The 18,999-nt window shown below is 38.4% G+C and overlaps 1 protein-coding gene across 1 annotated transcript in view; it reads left to right on the top strand.

Moving 5' to 3' along the window:
- CDH2 (cadherin 2, type 1, N-cadherin (neuronal)) overlaps positions 1–18,999 on the top strand; it is a 194,971-nt gene that overhangs the window by 151,902 nt on the left and 24,070 nt on the right. Inside the window, exons 8-14 of the mRNA XM_004683804.2 lie at positions 242–379; positions 1,106–1,291; positions 3,469–3,722; positions 5,653–5,795; positions 8,649–8,882; positions 9,181–9,414; positions 11,350–11,489. Of these exons, the coding sequence (XP_004683861.2) occupies positions 242–379; positions 1,106–1,291; positions 3,469–3,722; positions 5,653–5,795; positions 8,649–8,882; positions 9,181–9,414; positions 11,350–11,489 (1,329 nt within the window). The remainder of the gene's footprint in view (positions 1–241; positions 380–1,105; positions 1,292–3,468; positions 3,723–5,652; positions 5,796–8,648; positions 8,883–9,180; positions 9,415–11,349; positions 11,490–18,999) is intronic.

The raw sequence follows: 18,999 nt of genomic DNA, 5'->3' as shown, positions 1-18,999 counted from the left end.
TCTGCAGTGTATTCTTTTCTGTGAGAAGAGGTGAATAGATACAGTTAAATCTCTCTAGATAAGACCCAGTCCTCTGCTTCTGAAGTTAAAGTAAACTCCACTTGGGAAATTTCAAGTAATGTTAATCAGAATGAGTGATGCTGTGCTCTCCTTGTGTAATAAAGAGCCATTTACAGAACAACTGTTATGTCTTCTTGAGGAATTAGTTTCATTTAAGTTGTTATCTTTATGTCTGTTTTAGAAAGTGCAACAGTATACGTTAATAATTCAAGCTACAGACATGGAAGGCAATCCCACATATGGCCTTTCGAACACAGCCACGGCTATCATTACGGTGACAGATGTCAATGACAATCCTCCCGAGTTTACAGCCATGACCGTAAGTATAAGCTGTCACTCAGAGAACCTTCGGTCTAAGGTCCATTACTGAGAAATTTTATAATGAATAATAAATGCATTAAATAGAGGTGGAACTTGCTTAACCTAATTGTAGAATGGCTACTGAGTCAGACATTTTCTGTCACTGGGATTTTAAATAAAGCACCCAAGTAATTTGTTTTCTGGTAGACTCCAGCTCTGCTAATAAAGTTGTTAAAATATGCTGCTTGGAGGAAATGCTCTACAAAGACTTGGTGCTGATGTAATTTATATAATTCATGCTAAGTATATAATTATACATTACATATAAATGTGAATAAACTATATAAATTAAATAATTCATAATAAATTTGTGCAGGTACATGAATTACATTACCAATTAATGCTTCTTGGTCAGCATGTAATTATTATCTCTGAGTGAAATGATTTTCCTCAGATAAGTCCTTTCCTCCGACCCTCCATTAATCACCCAGATACTCACAAATGGATGCTAATTTTAATGAAACTATAACATTTGGGGAGGAGGGGGGAAGGTGGCTCCTGAAAAAAGTCATAGTATTTTTAAAGTCAAACATAAATGCTGTGATTACCTGCATTACTGATTTCCTCGTTTAGTGTAGCTAATAAAAATTTAATGGGGCAGTAAAATCAGGGCAGTGTGGTCATGAAGACACACTGTCCTTCAGCAGTGCAGGGGCCTCCTCAATACTGTTTGTCTTCCTCATAGTTCTATGGCGAAGTCCCCGAGAACAGGGTAGATGTCATAGTGGCTAATCTAACTGTGACGGATAAAGACCAGCCCCATACGCCAGCCTGGAATGCAGTGTACCGAATCAGTGGCGGAGACCCTACAGGGCGATTTGCCATCCAGACGGACCCGAACAGTAATGACGGCTTAGTCACTGTGGTAAAGGTAAGTGACCCTGGCCAGTGAGCTCTCAGACAGACACCCCACTGTGATCTTGTGACTGATACATGCCCCCACCCCCTTCAATTGCTATTAAATTTTCATTTTTCTTTCAGACTTTTAAAAATCTAGAATGAATATATTTGGGGGAGTCACTTTTATTGCAATTGAGTTCATGGAAGCTGAGACAGACTCTCACATTTTCACTAGAATATGATTATTTGGAAAGTTTGGGCAGCTTTGGCAGGCAATGGGGCAGTCTTCAGTGTAGATGCTATATCACATTCTGAAGGTTTGACCCCCCCCCCAGTTGATAGTTTTAAGAATGATCCCACACACCTACTGTTCTCATATCTGCAGGTTGCTATTGGAGTATTAATTCAGGACACAAACCAGAAAATTTCACTGAAGTGAAATGAGACCATGCTTTTAAAAGTTACTGAATTTATATTACTATTGTAATTTAAATGCTATTCTCAAGACTTAAGAAATTGAGTCTTTTGTTCTTTAATTGTCAAAAAATAATAAAACTGAGTGCTGGGAGCAAAGGAAATGGTAACTTCAAGTTGTGCAGTAGCTTCGTACCTATAAAGTGAACATTTTAAAAAGTGAAAGTCCCTTCCTTTTAGAAGCCCCTTGAAGAGATTTGTTCCCTTGCCTCCTATCCCTACATTCCTGATTTGTAAGTGAACACAAATGTTGGCCTTACATGGAAAAGGGCACTGAGGTGTCAGCCGCCAAGAATGTTATCTGTGTGTGTAGGATAATAATTCCCCCCAAGAGGTGGGGGTTGGAAATTCTCTAAAGGAACAGCATAGTGATGGAACACTTGGCCAATGACTCCCCCTGCTGTGTTGGACTCCTGGCTCTGCCCCTGGTAACCTGCCACTGTGGCAGACTGTTTAACATCCCCCCCCCATCCCCCCACCCCCAACCTCAGGTTCTTCCAACAGAAGATGGGGAATGGTAAGAGAACCTGGTCACATCACAGCAAGGTTGTGAGGGATATATAAGCTTAATGTGCTGTCAAGGGCTTAGGACAGTGCCTGTGCCTTGGCATCCACAGCTATTAATTACCTCCAGGAACTTTTCTTGTGGTCACTGAAATCACTCAAGAGTGCTGTCTTACTTTCTGGTTTCGTTTTGTTTAAGATAATTGAGAAAGGGAGGTTCAGAGTGAGGAGGAAATGAGAATTTGAGGAGGTGGTCTAGATGAAGAAACTGGAGCCACCAGAGCTAGCATGGTTTCCTCATGACTCAGCTATTAATCATTCTTTGACCTCCGGTGATGGCAGGAGGGCTCTTCACGCTGCTTTTCCTATGACTATGCACAGTATCCTCTAGCAGGCCACCAGGGGAAATGTAGAGAGAAAGTCCAGACTGGCCATCTGACTTGTGACTTTCCACTTCACAGTAGGGTCAATGGAGCTTCGGAATTTAGTATTTACATTGAGGGTTATCTGGGTATTGCCTTTTCTCTAGTGTTGGTCTTAGATATGGAATCTTCATAGAACAGTAAACTAAACTTAAACTAATACTTAAATTATTTTGGAAAACAACCAGTTTTAGTTTGCAAATAAGTGAGGTGAAACAAAAGCCACTTAACCCACTTATAAGCTATTTTTTTTAAAAGTGTATGTGAATGTGTGTACTTCAAATTATAAATGCTAATTTTGTATAGAATAAGTTTAGCTTTTTCCTAAAAGAAATCTCATTTAGGCATTTTTTGTCATTGTCCATTTCATCATATGTTGGTAAAAGCTTTCCTGTGTGAGAAGTGGTCTTTGTGCCAATATTTGAGAGTATTATCTAGACCATTATGGCCTGTGTTCTCTCAAATTGTTTAATATTTTTGTTTACTGATGATGTTCTTAAGAATAAGTAAGCTTTTAGATGTAGTTAAATAGATGTAATCTGTGCAATAGTAATTAAAATAAGTATTATTTTGTGACCATTAATCTTTGAAATATCCAAGATTTATAAGTATCTTCTATAAGTAGATTAAGTTGCAGTAAATACTTCAATCATTGATCATACTAATGAATGTTTTCCACAGGTACCTATGGTATAGTGAATGAAAACTTAATGCTTTAGAAATTGAGTTGATGAAAAATAAAATTGTAGAATGCAGCTATTCTTATTTTCTGCAAAAATAAGATCTTTTTTTTCTTTTTCTTTTTCAGCCAATCGACTTTGAAACAAATAGGATGTTTATCCTTACTGTCGCTGCAGAAAATCAAGTGCCATTAGCCAAGGGTATTCAGCACCCACCTCAGTCAACTGCAACTGTGTCTGTTACAGTTATAGATGTGAATGAAAACCCTTATTTTGCCCCAAATCCCAAGATCATTCGCCAAGAAGAAGGCCTTCATGCGGGTACCATGTTAACAACATTCACTGCTCAGGACCCAGATCGATATATGCAGCAAAATATAAGGTATCAAATGCCGTTTATGGTATTTTTCCAGTTACAAATGCATAAAATTTACTTACCACTTGAGAAAGAGATTTTACCTGAAACTCTCACTATTAAAAGGTGATTTTTTTCTCGGGCCCTCCCTGTGGTGCAGTGGGTTAAAGCATAGCACTAAGAAGCTAAAGCCACTTCAACATGAGTTTGATCCCCACCTGCCCCAGAGGTGATCCCACAGGGTGAGGCAGACCTCTCCTGACCCGCCCACTGCTCCCCTCAGCAGTGTACCATGACAGTCTGCCTGTTCTGCTCCCCACTCTGTCTCTGGTGAATCCTCTCACCGCCCCTGCACCTCTGGCCTGTAGCCTAGTTCTGTAGTTCTGTATGCGTAAATAAATACATCTTTAAAAAAAAAAAAAAAGGATGATTAATGAGTATTAGGAAATAGAAGAATGAATCTACTGATATACTATTTAGATAAAAAATTTTTGTCTCTTTATTCTTCCCCCCTCCCTTTGTAAAATATTTTATTATGATTTAGCCTGTGCTTTTCTAGCACAAAAACCTACTGTGAGTAAAGAGGAGATGCGCAACTTTGTAACATTTATCTTTTCCACATATCAGGAAGAAGAGAAACTCATGCCAAAACCAAGATATAAGAGCTCATTATCTTCATCCTTTAACTGCACAGTAGTTATAGGACTTATAAAATATTTCTGTAAAGATTTCCAACATCAGCAAAATCTAATTTATTCTTCCTGGTGAAGAAGTAGATGGTTGGCAAAGTATGCCCACATGACTATTATCCATTCCTGGTGATGATAATTTTTAAAATTAGCTCATTTTTTATTTAAATTCTTTTAGTACTGTACCTTGCAGGTAACTTCATTTTCTCCATTGCTCTGTATGTTGATGATATAAAGATAGTTCAAGAGCTAATTAATAGGTGTTGAACTTCTACAGCTCTTAACTCTATAGCATGATATTTTTTCCCAACCTGCATGTGTGGTTATCTGATTTTGAAAAATTTCACCCTGCCCCAAATAAAAAAGGAGTTCAACCTGATAAATTTACTGATACTTCATAGGGACTCAGACTGGAGGACTGCCTTTGAAGGATGTATTCTTTTTTTAAATAATATATTAGTTTATTTTTATATTATTTTGTGTGTACGATGTATTTTTTATGATTTATTTATTTATGCACACAAGAGTTGGGGTGTAAGCCATAGCTGTGGGGGTGGGAAGAATCATTAGAGACAGAGCTGGGAACAGAACAGGCAGATCCACTGAATACACAGCAGTGGGCGAAACAGGAGAGATCTGCTGTGCTTATGTGGGTCAGCTTCCTAGCCAAGGATTGAACTGGTGCTGCATTAGCTGCAGATAACTTCATAGTGCTGTGACTCAACCCCTTGCACCACCAGGGAGACCCTAAAGGATGTATTTTTGAATCTTGACCCTATGTGGGAGATCCTAATAGAAATGTGATAGTAAGGGTCTCCCCACTGTGACCTCATCACTACCATGATAAATTGGTAAACGTTTTAACAGTGTTCTCTAATAGAAAATTAAACTTGTTTTTCCCCTTTACATAATTGTCCCGGACATGAGGGCTATTGCTTAGTTAGAAGGGATGTTTGATCTATCTTATTTGTATCATGGCCATCAAAGCAAGATCTGGCAAACCTACCATAACACAGAGTAGGAAGACTAGACCCCTCGTTCTTTTCCTGTAACACTTCTCTACTGTTTCCTGCATGTCTGTCCATACACACCTGTTAAGCAGCCCCCAAAACCATTGCCACAGAAATAACTTTCCCATGTTAAAGCTCTATTTCTAAGTGTCATCTACAGAAATGCAAATGATTGCATTTGGAATTAAATGTGTAAAATATGCTTTCTTTTTAAAATTTCATATAAAAAATTAAAGTCAGTGCACTTTTATTTTATAGATACACAAAATTATCTGATCCAGCCAACTGGCTAAAAATAGATCCTGTGAACGGGCAAATAACTACAATTGCTGTTTTGGACAGAGAATCACCAAATGTGAAAAACAACATATACAATGCTACTTTCCTTGCTTCTGACAATGGTATGTAATTAAATATAGTCAGTGTATTATCCTGTGTGATGTTAAACAGAGTAGAGCCTCATGAATCTATCGTCAGGAAATGAGGTTTTTCTCCGAAACTCAATCGTCTCGGAAACTGACCTTTATTCCTCTAAGGCCCAAAGTACTATATTTTCCGTTTCCTCCGGGCTTTCTATAATGTGTTTCCTGCCTTCGGTCACGCATGTTCCCAGTGTCCACACACTCTCCATGTTAGCTTCATACTGTGCTTACACGGCTCTGTGGCTTTCCTGCCAAGGTGCACATAGGTATCTTACCATTGCCAGCTCAGTCTCTTCAGCGGTCCTAGACACTGTGTTTTCAATCAGTCACTATTTCTTCTAGTCAGCACTTTTGCTGCTAGCATTGTGTCTGTCCTTAGGACCTTCCTCTCTGTAATTCTCTCTAGTCTGCATGATTGGGTGGTACATTAATTTAGTGCATTAACTTGAAATGAGTGAATGATGAGCTTTAGTGTGTTGGTTTTGGAACATGCAGTTTATCACCTTTTTTTCATTCTGGGTTTCTGTTGAATTCTAAATAGTTGAGATGAAGAGACAGCACTTTGTTGTTGTTTTTTTTTTGTTTGTTTGTTTGTTTTTTTTAAGAAAGATAAGTAGATAATTAAAATGACTTGTTCAAAGCTGGTAATGGACTTGTGTTGTTTCATTAGTGCTCCAATGACCTGTACTTAAGATTGCGAGCTCTGAAGTTCTGTCTGACCCCCAGGGTCAGTCTGGGTCCAAACTCCAGATTTACCTGTTTGAAAATGTGGGACTGGTTACAAAGTTTTAAATCTGCCCTTTCCATTTTGTGTTAAAGAAGGCTCATGATAACAAAACCTAATTCTAGTGTATTAGAGAAAATAAAATAGCTAGGATAAAGAAAGCTTTTCAAGTTTTAGTTTAGTTTTCCATCCAGGCACAAACTAAACACTCAGATATTTCTATTGTGTTACTAGTTTAAAAACTGAACCTACTACAACCTTATTTTAAAATAGTTTTAGTGTGAAACTATTCAAGTTAGTTTCTAATAATAAAAATAACCGACTTTGACTTGATAATCAAAATACCAGTTTGAAAAATGCTGTTTGATAAGAATAGTTTTAATGAACCTTTATGGATCCAGTGTAAGGTTCAGTGAGGCCATATCTGTTGTAAATCTATGTGGGGACAGGCTAAGCGATATTTCTTATCTGTCCTAAAATTAAACATACCGTTCAAATACTTAGAATTAAAACTTGGTGGAAACCGCTTCTGCCCTAGCACAGGGGAGCACCATAGGTGTCTGTCCCGTGCCCCCCACCATAGGGAAAGGTCCTATAAGGCCCCCCTTTATAGGAGCATATAGGGAGAGAGAGCTCTATGCTTGTACTATTAGGTTGAAATTTTAGGAGCTATCAAATTCCATATATGAATGGTGATGTGGGTTACAACCAGCCTCATCTTCACTAAGGTGGACTGTTTTCTAATTGAAAGGGTGCTTGATCTGGGAGAGATGTGAGCAGTTCAGTCTTCAGCAGTGAAGCCAGCAAGTGCACTTGACATTAAATCACAGGGCAGGCTTGGGATCTGCAGTCTGCTCCTTAATGAGGAGGCAAGCTCTCTCTCACATTCCCTGCACCTTCATTTCATTAAGTTGTTTTTTCTGCTTACTTATTCTATGAAATTGTAATGTCCAATAATCATTACAATAATAATGTCAGTAATGTTAAATGTGATAATAGCTGTTAAAGTTCCTCAGACTCTATATCATGTTGTCACAGTGGCTTTAGGATATTGTTAACAGAGGCGCCACCCTCCATCTTAACTCTCCCTGTCTCCAAACTCTCCTGTCCATCAAGGGACCTTAGAGATGGCTTTTGTCTCCTCCGTGGGGTGGTGTGTCTACACTTTCCTATTACATGACCTTCGGTAGGTCACTTAAACCTATGGGTCTTGGTATGTGACCCTACTTAAAAAATGGTTGTATTCCCATTAGAGGATGCTTATATAAGCGTCATAGTATGTTTCTATATAACAGGTTTTTACCTTCTATTTTATATATTTATTTATTTGTAGCTATTGATAATGCAGCAGAACTCAAATTGCCAGACTAAAGCATCAGTATGAGCAGTAGAGACATTTTTTAGGAAATGAGGGTGGGTTGGGGGCAGCAAAACTTCAGTAGCTACCCCATCACTTATTAAAGTGTGCATTTTACACATATCTAGGGTCCTCATGTGTTCAACCTCCTTCATAAGAATAGAGTGAAATAGTATATGTTAAAAAACTGAAACTTTATCAAGGAGATATTTGGTTTATCAATAAATACAATTTTTCTTCTGCCAGCCTTTCTTCCCCAGACGAAATCTATGACCTGTGTTACTTGTTTGTAGACTGTTTCAATATTTCCTGTCTGTACTGGAGCCTTAGAAGCATTCTTACATTCTTTCACGCACATGTATTACTTTTCCACAAAAAGTGTAGGGTCGACCAAATCTTAAGCGTGGCTCTGCTTCTCTTGCATTCCTTGTGTGGCCTGGAGTAGTGTGGTGTGCTCAAGGCCCAGAGCAATGGGCAGTAAGGGTAGGAAGGTGCAGAAGTGCTCCCGGTAGGGACATGTATTGTCACCAAGCTGGCTCCCAGAGACCAGCAGTGGCAGCTAAGGGTCATCCTAGAGAGGAAGCAAGATGTGACCTTGTTCTGAAAACAGTCTGCCCAGACACTGCAACTAGAGTTTTCCAAGGTTACACTGTGAAAAGGGTGAAAGTTTAGAAGTTTTGAGAATTTGGCTGTAATTGAGGCTCATGGGAGAGAATTGTTCAGCATGTGTTTGTGATTTTCCTCTTTTAAGGAATTCCTCCTATGAGTGGAACTGGAACACTACAGATCTATTTACTTGATATTAATGACAATGCCCCTCAAGTGTTACCTCAAGAGGCAGAGACTTGTGAAACTCCAGACCCCAATTCAATTAACATCACAGCACTTGATTATGACATTGATCCAAATGCTGGACCATTTGCTTTTGATCTTTCGTTGTCTCCAGTGACTATTAAGAGAAATTGGACAATCACTCGGCTTAATGGTAAGAACAGGTTAATTATTTGAATATATGTGTGGTTGAAAGGTTCGTGAAACCTGGTTTGAAAAGTTAATTTTAGGGGCTTTATAATCTACTCATTAAATATATTTAAATACTACTTAAAGTTTATATAAGATATTAAAACCCTTAAAATCAAAAAGTCATCACAAAGCAGCATAAATATAGTTCTCTTTATTTGTAGTATTAGGTAGCAAATATATTCTAGGAAATGCTTTGTGTGTGTGTGTGTGTGTGTGTTTCCTTTATCATACTATATGTTAACTGTCAAACTGTATTTCAGGTGATTTTGCTCAGCTTAATTTAAAGATAAAATTTCTTGAAGCTGGGATATATGAAGTTCCAATTATAATCACAGACTCGGGTAATCCTCCCAAATCAAACATCTCCATCCTTCGCGTGAAAGTTTGCCAGTGCGACTCCAACGGGGACTGCACGGATGTAGATAGAATTGTGGGTGCAGGGCTTGGCACGGGTGCCATCATTGCCATCCTGCTGTGCATCATCATCTTGCTCAGTGAGTACTTTACCAGCTCTTGAATTTTAATTATTTTTGCTTCTGGGAGATTTAGCCACTTAACTTATTGCTGTTGCCCTTCAAAATAATCTAGCAACTCTGACCTCTACGCATCTTCTTGCTGATCACATATGAGACAGCCAAGGTGACTTAAGGACAAGACAAACCTTGAGCATTGTTTCATGCCCTTCTATGTTGCAAAGCAGCCTCTGTGCCACTTTCATGCCTTTGCCACCTGCTAATGCTGATGGTTTAGGAGCTGTAGCAACTCTTTTCATAGAAAAATGTTGGACTGTCTGAAGTTTGAGCACTTATGACTTGAGTATGAATTTATGGCATCTAGTGATGTTTTAGGAAAATGAGTGTATTGCTTTCCTTCGTTTTCCGTCATATAAAGCACAGTCAGCATCCTATTCCAGTCATGCAAGGATCAAGGTATTTGTTTCTGAAGGGCTGTGTAAAATAGTGAGAGACTGTACTTTATCCAGCACATTTGATAATAGAAATGATTACACAGCTCAATAAATTGTCTATCTTTAGAGCAAGTCTAGTAAAAGGAATTGCTCCTTTTTAAGATATTTTGCAATCTTCAGTTCAATGGAATGCAAGAAATTAACCACTGGAAAGTACTTTAGGAACTACTTCTAAGCAGGCAGGTTAAAAGAATAAATTGCCTAGGCCCTGTGTTTTATTGTTGAATAGCAGCAGGACTTAGTTTATTGTGCGATCATGCTATGCACCAATCACTTTCTTGAAAATGTTGGCCATTTCTTTTATGTTTTCTCCATTTACAAGTGCTCTGGTAATTTAGAATTCTGTCCCTTTATTTCTACGCAATTACTATAGAAGCCTGAGCATTTTTTACTTCCTGTGTGGAGGCTACTTTGACTATAATTTGAAACCTACATGCTATACTAATAATCCACTTGCTAGATTTAGCCCTGGAACAATGGCAAATGAGATCATGTATCTGGCTTTAAAGGGAGGATATTTACTTTTATAGCCAATAATAAAAGTGTGCTCAAATAGGAGTCATTAAATCTTTTGCTTCAGGATGTAAACTGATAACCCAGATTTTAGAGAGAATGTGTTCCTAGACGTGCACTTAGGGACATGTTTCCATTTCAACTAAAGTGTGGTATATATGCCAACCTTATCAAGAAAGACTTAGGAATGATGGATTATGGCATGAAGAAATGACTGTAGCATTTGGAAGGGAAATAAATTCGTGCTGATTTTCACATCAACCCTCTGGAAAATTTATGGTTCTAGCCTTCACACAAAAGTGTAAAACATGAAAGCCTAATGTTATTTCGGGACTCAAATGTATCCCCTTAGTCTTCTTACCTGAGATATGCAACTTAATACAAAAAGGAATGCACAAGAATGCAGTAGAAAAATAGCAGCCTTTAGGAGTCAGATATGCTCACGATCTAGTTACTCATCCAATTCCAGTTCACTACTCAAGTTGGCTTGGCAAGTGCTACCTTCCTTGAGAAGTGCAGCCCTCTCTGATTCAGAGAATATAATGATGACTGACCAGCCTGAATGTGAGAACAATTAAAAAACAAGCACTACTGAATTGACTGTAGTTTGTTGTTTTAGAATTTATGAGCTATTCTATTAGGCATATCCTGCCATCTAGCAAGCCAAAATGAAAGATAGAAATAATCATTGCTCCCATTTGTAGATGATGAAACTGAAGACAGATGTCTGCCAGCTAGTTCACAGGGTACCAGGTCTTTACTTAAACCCAGTGCTCAGACCTTGCTTCGTCCTGTCTCTTTCCAGGTGGAGACAGAAAGAGATAACAGGGTAGAAATACATTGCGAACTCTTGACATATATACATATAAGTTATTTGTATAGAAGGCAGTGTTGGATCAGTGAAGTCTAAAAACTTAGGGTATTAAGTTATTTTACTCTTCCTTCCTAGTCCTTGTTCTCATGTTTGTGGTGTGGATGAAGCGCCGGGATAAAGAACGCCAGGCCAAGCAACTTCTAATTGATCCAGAAGATGATGTAAGAGATAATATTTTAAAATACGATGAAGAAGGTGGAGGAGAAGAAGACCAGGTGAGCCATATTTTTAATCTTTAAAAAGAAATTTTATGATCATATCATTTAAATGGTCAGAGAAATGTTACTAGGTGCAGTTAAAAAAAATAGTATCAAGCTTCATTTCTATTATTGTATTATCAAGCATTTGGTGAATTCTTCCCAGAGCTGCTGCACATTTCTTGAATTTGTTCTCAGAGTGCCAAATGTCATTGTATTCATTTTGTAAGAAAATCATTATCACTGTTTCAAGGAGCCTAAGATTTAAATCCAATTCAGTTCTATTTGTACTCATCAAATATTTCCCATCATAGGATGTCCAAAATACAAGTAAAGTTCTTTCTATCTTGGGATCTAGATATTTATAGAAGGCAGAAAACAGTTTGTCCCACAAACATTGACCAAGCAAATTCAACATTGCAGGCATGATTTTAATTATGGTAATCTACAGGTGGGCAGGGTGAATAAATCTCTGCCCTCAGGGATCTTATATATCTGAGAAATATTTGAGGTTAGAGACAGTATCTAGCTCATTTTTTAGTTAATAGTGTTTCTGGCTTATATTAATTGCTCAATGAATGTTGGAAGTTCCTTTTGGGCTGTAAAATTCCTTGAGCTCCGTATCACCATATAATGCATGTATAAGTGGTGGATGAGGAAGACTACAGTGGAAAGTGAAGATTTTTATATGCTAGGAACGTTTTATATATTATAATAGCTAACTTTCATAGGGCTTGTACTATATGCCACACATTCTGCTAAGTAATGTTACTTTTAATTTTTGGAACCTGAGGTATTATGCAATGAAACATTCCTTAAGTGATAAATAACAGAATCTAGAGATGGTTGGATTCTGCAAACTCATACAACTAGGAAATGATAGATACTGATCTCACAATCCTATTCTGATAGAGTTCTTGAAATTATCTAGAATTATTAATGAATTCATGAGAAATCACTATGACAGGTTTTTCTTAGACTCGTGATAGTTACACCTTTTCTGCTTATTAACATCAACTTAAGGGGTAGCAGTCAGAAAAAGAATCCAGAATTCTTATGTCTGAGATTATTATCATAAGTTCAAATATATTCAGTTTTAATTATTTCAGTAGGTGTTAGTGATAACATTGTTAATTTAAATAAAAGCAAATTCCATGATCATATCTTCTCTTTCCTCCTTTATGGGAATAGTAGATCACTCTGTTCTGCAGACTCACTTCTACTTGTGTTAGTCCTTGTGGCAGACCTTAGAGTTTTCCCTTTTCTACATTCAGCAACTTGCATGTTTGCTCAGAGTCTGTAACTGGTGGAGCTTTTATTTTTTATTTTTTTGGTGTATTTGGTAATGTTTAGTAATGATTCCATTTCAAATCACAAGGCAACAATACTGACAATATGAGAAACATGATAAAATTACTTGATTATTAACATTTTTAATTACTGATAATTTTTTTTGTGGTAACTTCAGAGTATGACACTGGGTATATTTTAGGCCTATAGGGTCCACACAGCTTCAGGTATGAACACCACAGATACCACCAAAACTCCAGCAATCCTTTACCACAGCCCATTGTTCTACCCACATTTTAGGATTACAGATTTCTTGCTTGATTTAAAATAACTCAGGTCTCTCCTTTGGTAGAGATGCATATGTAAAGTCTGTTGAAAACTTGACTTGTGTGTAAAGCTGTTTTGAAAACTGGCTAATTAAAGTGACTCTCTAAATATGCCCCAGGGTTTTGTGCTTATGAATGTCTTTGGATATTAAAATTCATGTTTGGCTTAATCCTAATTAATCTATCTTTTCACTTTCCTGAGCTATGTTTAAGATCAGTAAATGCATATTGATCATATTCTCTTACAAATCTACTTTTGACATTTTATTTTTCATAACATTGTGTATGATTTTCTAGGCATAAACCTACATCCAGTTTAATGAAGCCTCAGTAAAAATAGTAGTAGTCACAAAGCCCAGATGCCACATAGGACTGGAGGCCCAGAGACAAGAACTAAGATTGCCCTCAGCACCCAAGTGTTTGGACCAGGAAGATTGCCCTCAGCACCCAAGTGTTTGGACCAGGAAGTTCTTTGTCATCCAATCTGGTTCTTTCTCTCTCCTTCCCAGCAATCCCTTTAAGAAATTGTTTGATGACATAATTAGCATTGTAGTTATTTTAAGCAAAACTTACTTTATTGACTTTATCTACGTAGATTGACGCTAGAGATCAAATGGTAGAACTTACTGATTGTGAGTTTTTTTAAATCAACATCACAAATGTTTAACTTTTTCTTTTCCTAACCTCTGAATTTGTCTTTGCCGCAGATAATATCTCCAGCATGAAGATGTTGTTTCTTATCAACTTCCTCAATAGTGCAAAGATTTTTCTGGCACATTCTCTATACTGTTTTCTGCTAGTAATTTCTCTGATGAGTACTGATCATCTTATGGCCACCTTTTATAGCTTCTTACTTCTTTTATGGCATTTTTATCTAGATCAAGAGCCTCCGCCCACCTCTGATCCTTTATTATGATTTCCATTTATAGTTAACATCATATAAAATTGTGACATTGCATAATGGTTTTTCAACCTGGAAAGTAGCTTATAAAATCCATTCATTTATCTCCATCACCAAAGCCACTGCCTTCACTTAACTCAGAGTCATCACTTTCCTACAATCGTGTCTTAATGAGTGTTTTGTCTGATTTCCACCCCCATCCTTTCTTTGGAAATTATTGATCCCAAACTTCCTCCTTAGCATTTCCAGTGTATGCACTTTGGCACACCTTGGTGCGCTAAGTGAAGAGCTGATGGGAAGTCAGTGGTGGGTGCAGACTCAGGCGACATGGGGAACCATACAACTGTCCAGTCATGACCACTGCAGTTTTCCCACAGTCTGGATGACTAATGCTTTTGCTATTTAGTGACAGCTTTCTTTTTTCCCCCCTTACTTTTTGAAGACGAGTATTCTTTCTCCTAGGAAGGGTTTGTCAGTTTCTTTATTTTTGTTCAGTTAGGACCATATGTTCTCAGCTATCTTATGGTTTCAAACATCTGTGATTTGGTCATTTCTTTGGTTTGCTCTTGGATTTTAGCATGTGAATAATAGCCTCATGACTGTATAATCAGAAGACTTCCACAGGTTAAAGATTAACTCCTTTCATATCAATAAACATTTTCAGCACCCTAAATGCTTCTCTTATCCTCCTCCCTCTTGCCCTCTGCCAAAGGTTACCAGAAGTTTTTATTTCTGCTACTATAGATTAGAACCACTACTCTTGATTTTATGATGCAAATGACTATGATGCCACAGAGATCTCATCACTGAATATCAAAGGAGTTTATTTTGTCATTGGAATTGTCTCCCATTGAAAGTAACCACACTTTGCCCATTTACTACCTTTGGACACTTGTGTATATCCACTTGAATTTTTAAGAATGAAACTTCTATCAACATTCATGTGCCTATGTCTTAGTGCATTGCTGTAGGCATTTGCACAGGAGTTGGATTTCCAGATCACAGAATGAGCATATGTGTAGCTGTAGTCCAGCCCTACAGTTACCGAGTGACTGCCCCAGCTTCCTCCTCCCCGTGCCACAGCCCTGCATGAGCACCCCTGCACCCCTACATCTGCACAATACCTGTTTGTTTGTTTTTTTTTTCAGTCTTAAAGTTTCAGCTACACTGATGGTGTGAATCTCTATGGTTTAATTGTGCCTGTTTACTGACTCAGCATTGTGACCTCCTTGAGAATTTTTTGTTCAGCTGTTTGCTTTTCTCTTGGGCTGTCTGTCTTTTTTTTATTGATTTATAGGATATTGTTTTATATTATAGATATCATTTCTTTGCCAGATAAATTTTACTGTAAATATCATCTCCCATTCTGTAACTTGCTTTTTTATTTTCATAGTGCTAGCTTATGATGAAAAAGTCTTTACCTTTAATGAAGTTCAGTTTGTAATTTTTTCCAATTATTGTTAGTGCATTTCTATCCCATTTAAGAAAACTGTCTACCTTAGGGTAGTAAATTCCATCACCCCCCCACACACACACACACACACACACATACACAAAAATATTTGTTTCATCTTTTTGGAGCTTCTTAGTTTTACCTATCACATTTAGTTAGTGAGCTATCTATAATGGTTTATTCATCTGATGAAAGGCATGGGTCAGAATTAGTTGTTGTGTTCCTTCTCTGTGGATATCTCCGTGTTTACTGTTTACAGCCCTTCCCCACTGCACTGCAGCAGCTCATTTGATATAAAGCAGGTGCCTATTCATGAGTTGACTTCTGATTCTCTGATGTACTACTTGTTCATTTGCTGATTCTTGGACTAACACCAAACTATTTCTGATATGTCTTCATTTCTGTCTAGATAAATTCCCTAGCTTCATCAAGACTTTTTTTTTCTAAGTGTTTGGGGGATTTTGCTATTTACATTTTTTTTAAGATTTATTTATTTGTGCATACAGAGCTGGGGTACAGGCCAGAGGTGCAGGAGCGGTGAGAGGATTCACCAGAGACAGAGTGGGGGGCAGACTGTCGAGGTACACTGCCGAGGGGAGCAGTGGGAGGGTGTCTTTTTGGCAATAAAATGGTTCCTACTTTCTTATTACTTTCCTTGAAGATACTATCTCTTTACAAGAGTGGGCCTCAGGAAAGGCATCAGTGCACATTACGTTCTAGGCAAATTTCAGTTGGTTTGCATTATACGCAATTGGTATTTTGCAACGCAGGCGCATTACCTCAGGATATGGATGCCAACTGTGTAGCTATGCTTGTGATGACCAGGCAGTGGCCCATGTGATGTTTCAGGTGGACAGTCTCCACAAAATTGTCAGCTTCAAAAGATGACTGTCTCCAAGGTCAGCTTGAGCAGTCAGGGGAGGCCCACTCAGCTGTGATTACAGCCAGAGGCAATGTCTATAGCTACTGCCCTACAAAGCCGATCCCACCACAGCTGCTTGGCCAAGAGAAAGGGTCCTTCTTAAGAGACTGATTAGAAAGTTGTTAAAGCAAAGCAGTCCTCTGTGAAAGTAGACCTTCTCTTCCGTGTGGTTGATGTGCGTCTCTCTTTATATCCAGCACCAAGGCACAGGTTGCCAATTTCTCTAACAAAACAGCTAAGAGGTGCCTTAGGAAAAGCCAGAACACCTCTGTGTGTTTTGCTTGTTTTGTGTGGAGAAGATGCCTATCTGTGCCTCTGTATATTCTGCTTTGGCTTAGGTTGAAAGAGCACTAAATTGGGCCCATACTTGGGGTGAGGGTAGATGCATTCCCCCAAAGGCCATATTTCCTCATCGATGATTGTTGGACACTTTTAATATAACGCCCAATCTCTTTTCACAGGATGGTGTTCTTTTTATCTGCTTTGCTGCCATAATCAGTAGGTTATCAAGTTTTGCTTAATTGTCCTCATTAGTAAGTATCCTTCAGTGTCCTCTTGGTTAGTGGGGCTGGTTGCAGATCCCGGATCGCTTTTAATGATCTTTGCATCTACTCCCTTCTATCTCAGATTAGTAATAAAAGCTGGCTGAATGTATAAAATAGCCAATAGCTCCCTTTTCCTGGAACCATCCCATGTTAGCCTTAGGAGACAAAACAGAAACTGTTAGATCTCTGCATTTTAAAGCTTCAACTTAATTATAGTTTGCTCTTATGTTAAACACTTATGGAGTGTGTATCTTGTTTATATCACTCACTGATGACTCACTTGAAGCAACCTCTATCTAAATCACTTGATACTTGGCAATTTCATTGTCCATAAAAGTAGTAGTAGTATGGGGGATCCTAAGTGTTAGGAGCTGCATTAGGTACGTTATATATATTTTTTATTTGCTCTCCCCAAAGTACAGCAAACTAAGCACAAATTGATAGGAAACAGTGTAATGGGGTAAAAATCCAGTCCACCTGTCTCTGAAGAAGATGCTGTTTAACAAGATCATTTTACTATCTTTGAGACAGTTCAGGTAATTAAAACAGTCCCTTTTAGGATGCTATTTGAATTAATCACAAGACTGTCCCTTCCTTGAAGTGAACTCTACGATATTCAGCCACTTCCTCTAGTTTTAAAATTTCACTTGTAAAATTTTCCATGCTGGGGGCCTACAGTTGTGGTGGGTATTCTGGAAATAGGAGAGACGGTGTTGCTGTCCCTGTTCAGGGCTTTCACAGATGACAGGCAGTGGCCCCTGGGTCTCAGAGCTGTGGCCGGTGGGTTCAGGGGAGCAGTGACAGCATTGCTGGGCTGTCATCTCCTCAGGCAGAGTCAGCTCTTCAGAGAATACAGCTGACACTGGTCAGAGCTGGTTATGGCAAAGGCTACTGAGGACTCCACATCAGTTTCTGCTTGATCACTCTGGGGTTCTTGTCCTTTCAGATATGCTGCATTCCAAGCGTGGCCTCCCATACTCGCTGCCACTGAGTGTAGCCTCACTGCTCGCTGTATTTTCTCTTCTCCACCTCTTCTGACAAGGCCCAGCACCCTTGGGCCCAGTCGATTTCATGTCCCAGGACTGAGAGGACTTGATTCGAATCCCCAAATTCAGTTTCTTAAGTTTTCGAAACTTGCTCAGGGCTAGTTTCTTTTGTGTCAGAGATGGTTCTGAACTCTCACAGATGGACAGGATGCCAACCCTGATAGTTTGGGGGAGACATGTCTGAAGGCTGGATCTGTGTCACTTTAAAGTCACAGTTCAGGGTGCCTGTTCATAGAAGCCTAAGGCTGTGTTTCATTTCACTGGCAGAATTTTAAAATTGAAGAAAATTCACATAAATTTTGAATCACCCAGTCTTCTTAAGAATGAAAGATCTAAAAACGTGGTCTTCATGCTGACATGACAATAATCGTTGGAAACTAAATAGAGACTTCCTCTGTATGCAGAGAAAAACATGTTCCAATAGTTTTTCTTCCTTCTTTATTATACCAACCCAGCTTTATTGATTTATGTTATCAGCCTCTCCATTATACATGCCTATTTTTAAAATCTTTGATTAAATGACAGAGTAATTACTAGACTTTGGATTACAAAAAGAGATTTCTACAAGTAACAGGTACTGTAATGCCCTGATAATTTTAGTTTATTGTAATAGTGTTTTTAAAAAGGTAGATTAGGACCCTTCCTGGTGGCACAACAGTTGAAGCCACAGCACTATGAAGCTATCTGCAGCCACTGCAGCCCAAGTTCAGTTCCCAGACAGGGAGGTGACCCACATGGCATAACAGACCTCTCCTGGCTCCCCAGCAGCTCCCCTCAGCAGTGTGTTTTGGTCATTTCACCTGTTCTGTTCTCTACTCTTCTCTGGTGAATCTCTCACCCCACCACATACCCCTGGCCTATACCCCGGTTCTTGTATGCATAAACAAATAAATCTTTTTTTAAATAAATAAATAAATAGATAGATTAGCTTCAAATACATTCATTAACCAGATGCTTTAGTTAAACTAGGCTAGCAGTTGTAACTAAGATGTCAGTGACCTCAACCTAGTTGAAATGTTTTCTTGCTTATACACTAGTATAAGCA

This window comes from Condylura cristata, unplaced genomic scaffold, assembly GCF_000260355.1.
Source record: "Condylura cristata isolate star-nosed mole 26May11 unplaced genomic scaffold, ConCri1.0 scaffold00016, whole genome shotgun sequence".
Taxonomy (NCBI): domain Eukaryota; kingdom Metazoa; phylum Chordata; class Mammalia; order Eulipotyphla; family Talpidae; genus Condylura; species Condylura cristata.
This window is presented reverse-complemented; position numbering and strand designations above follow the sequence as displayed.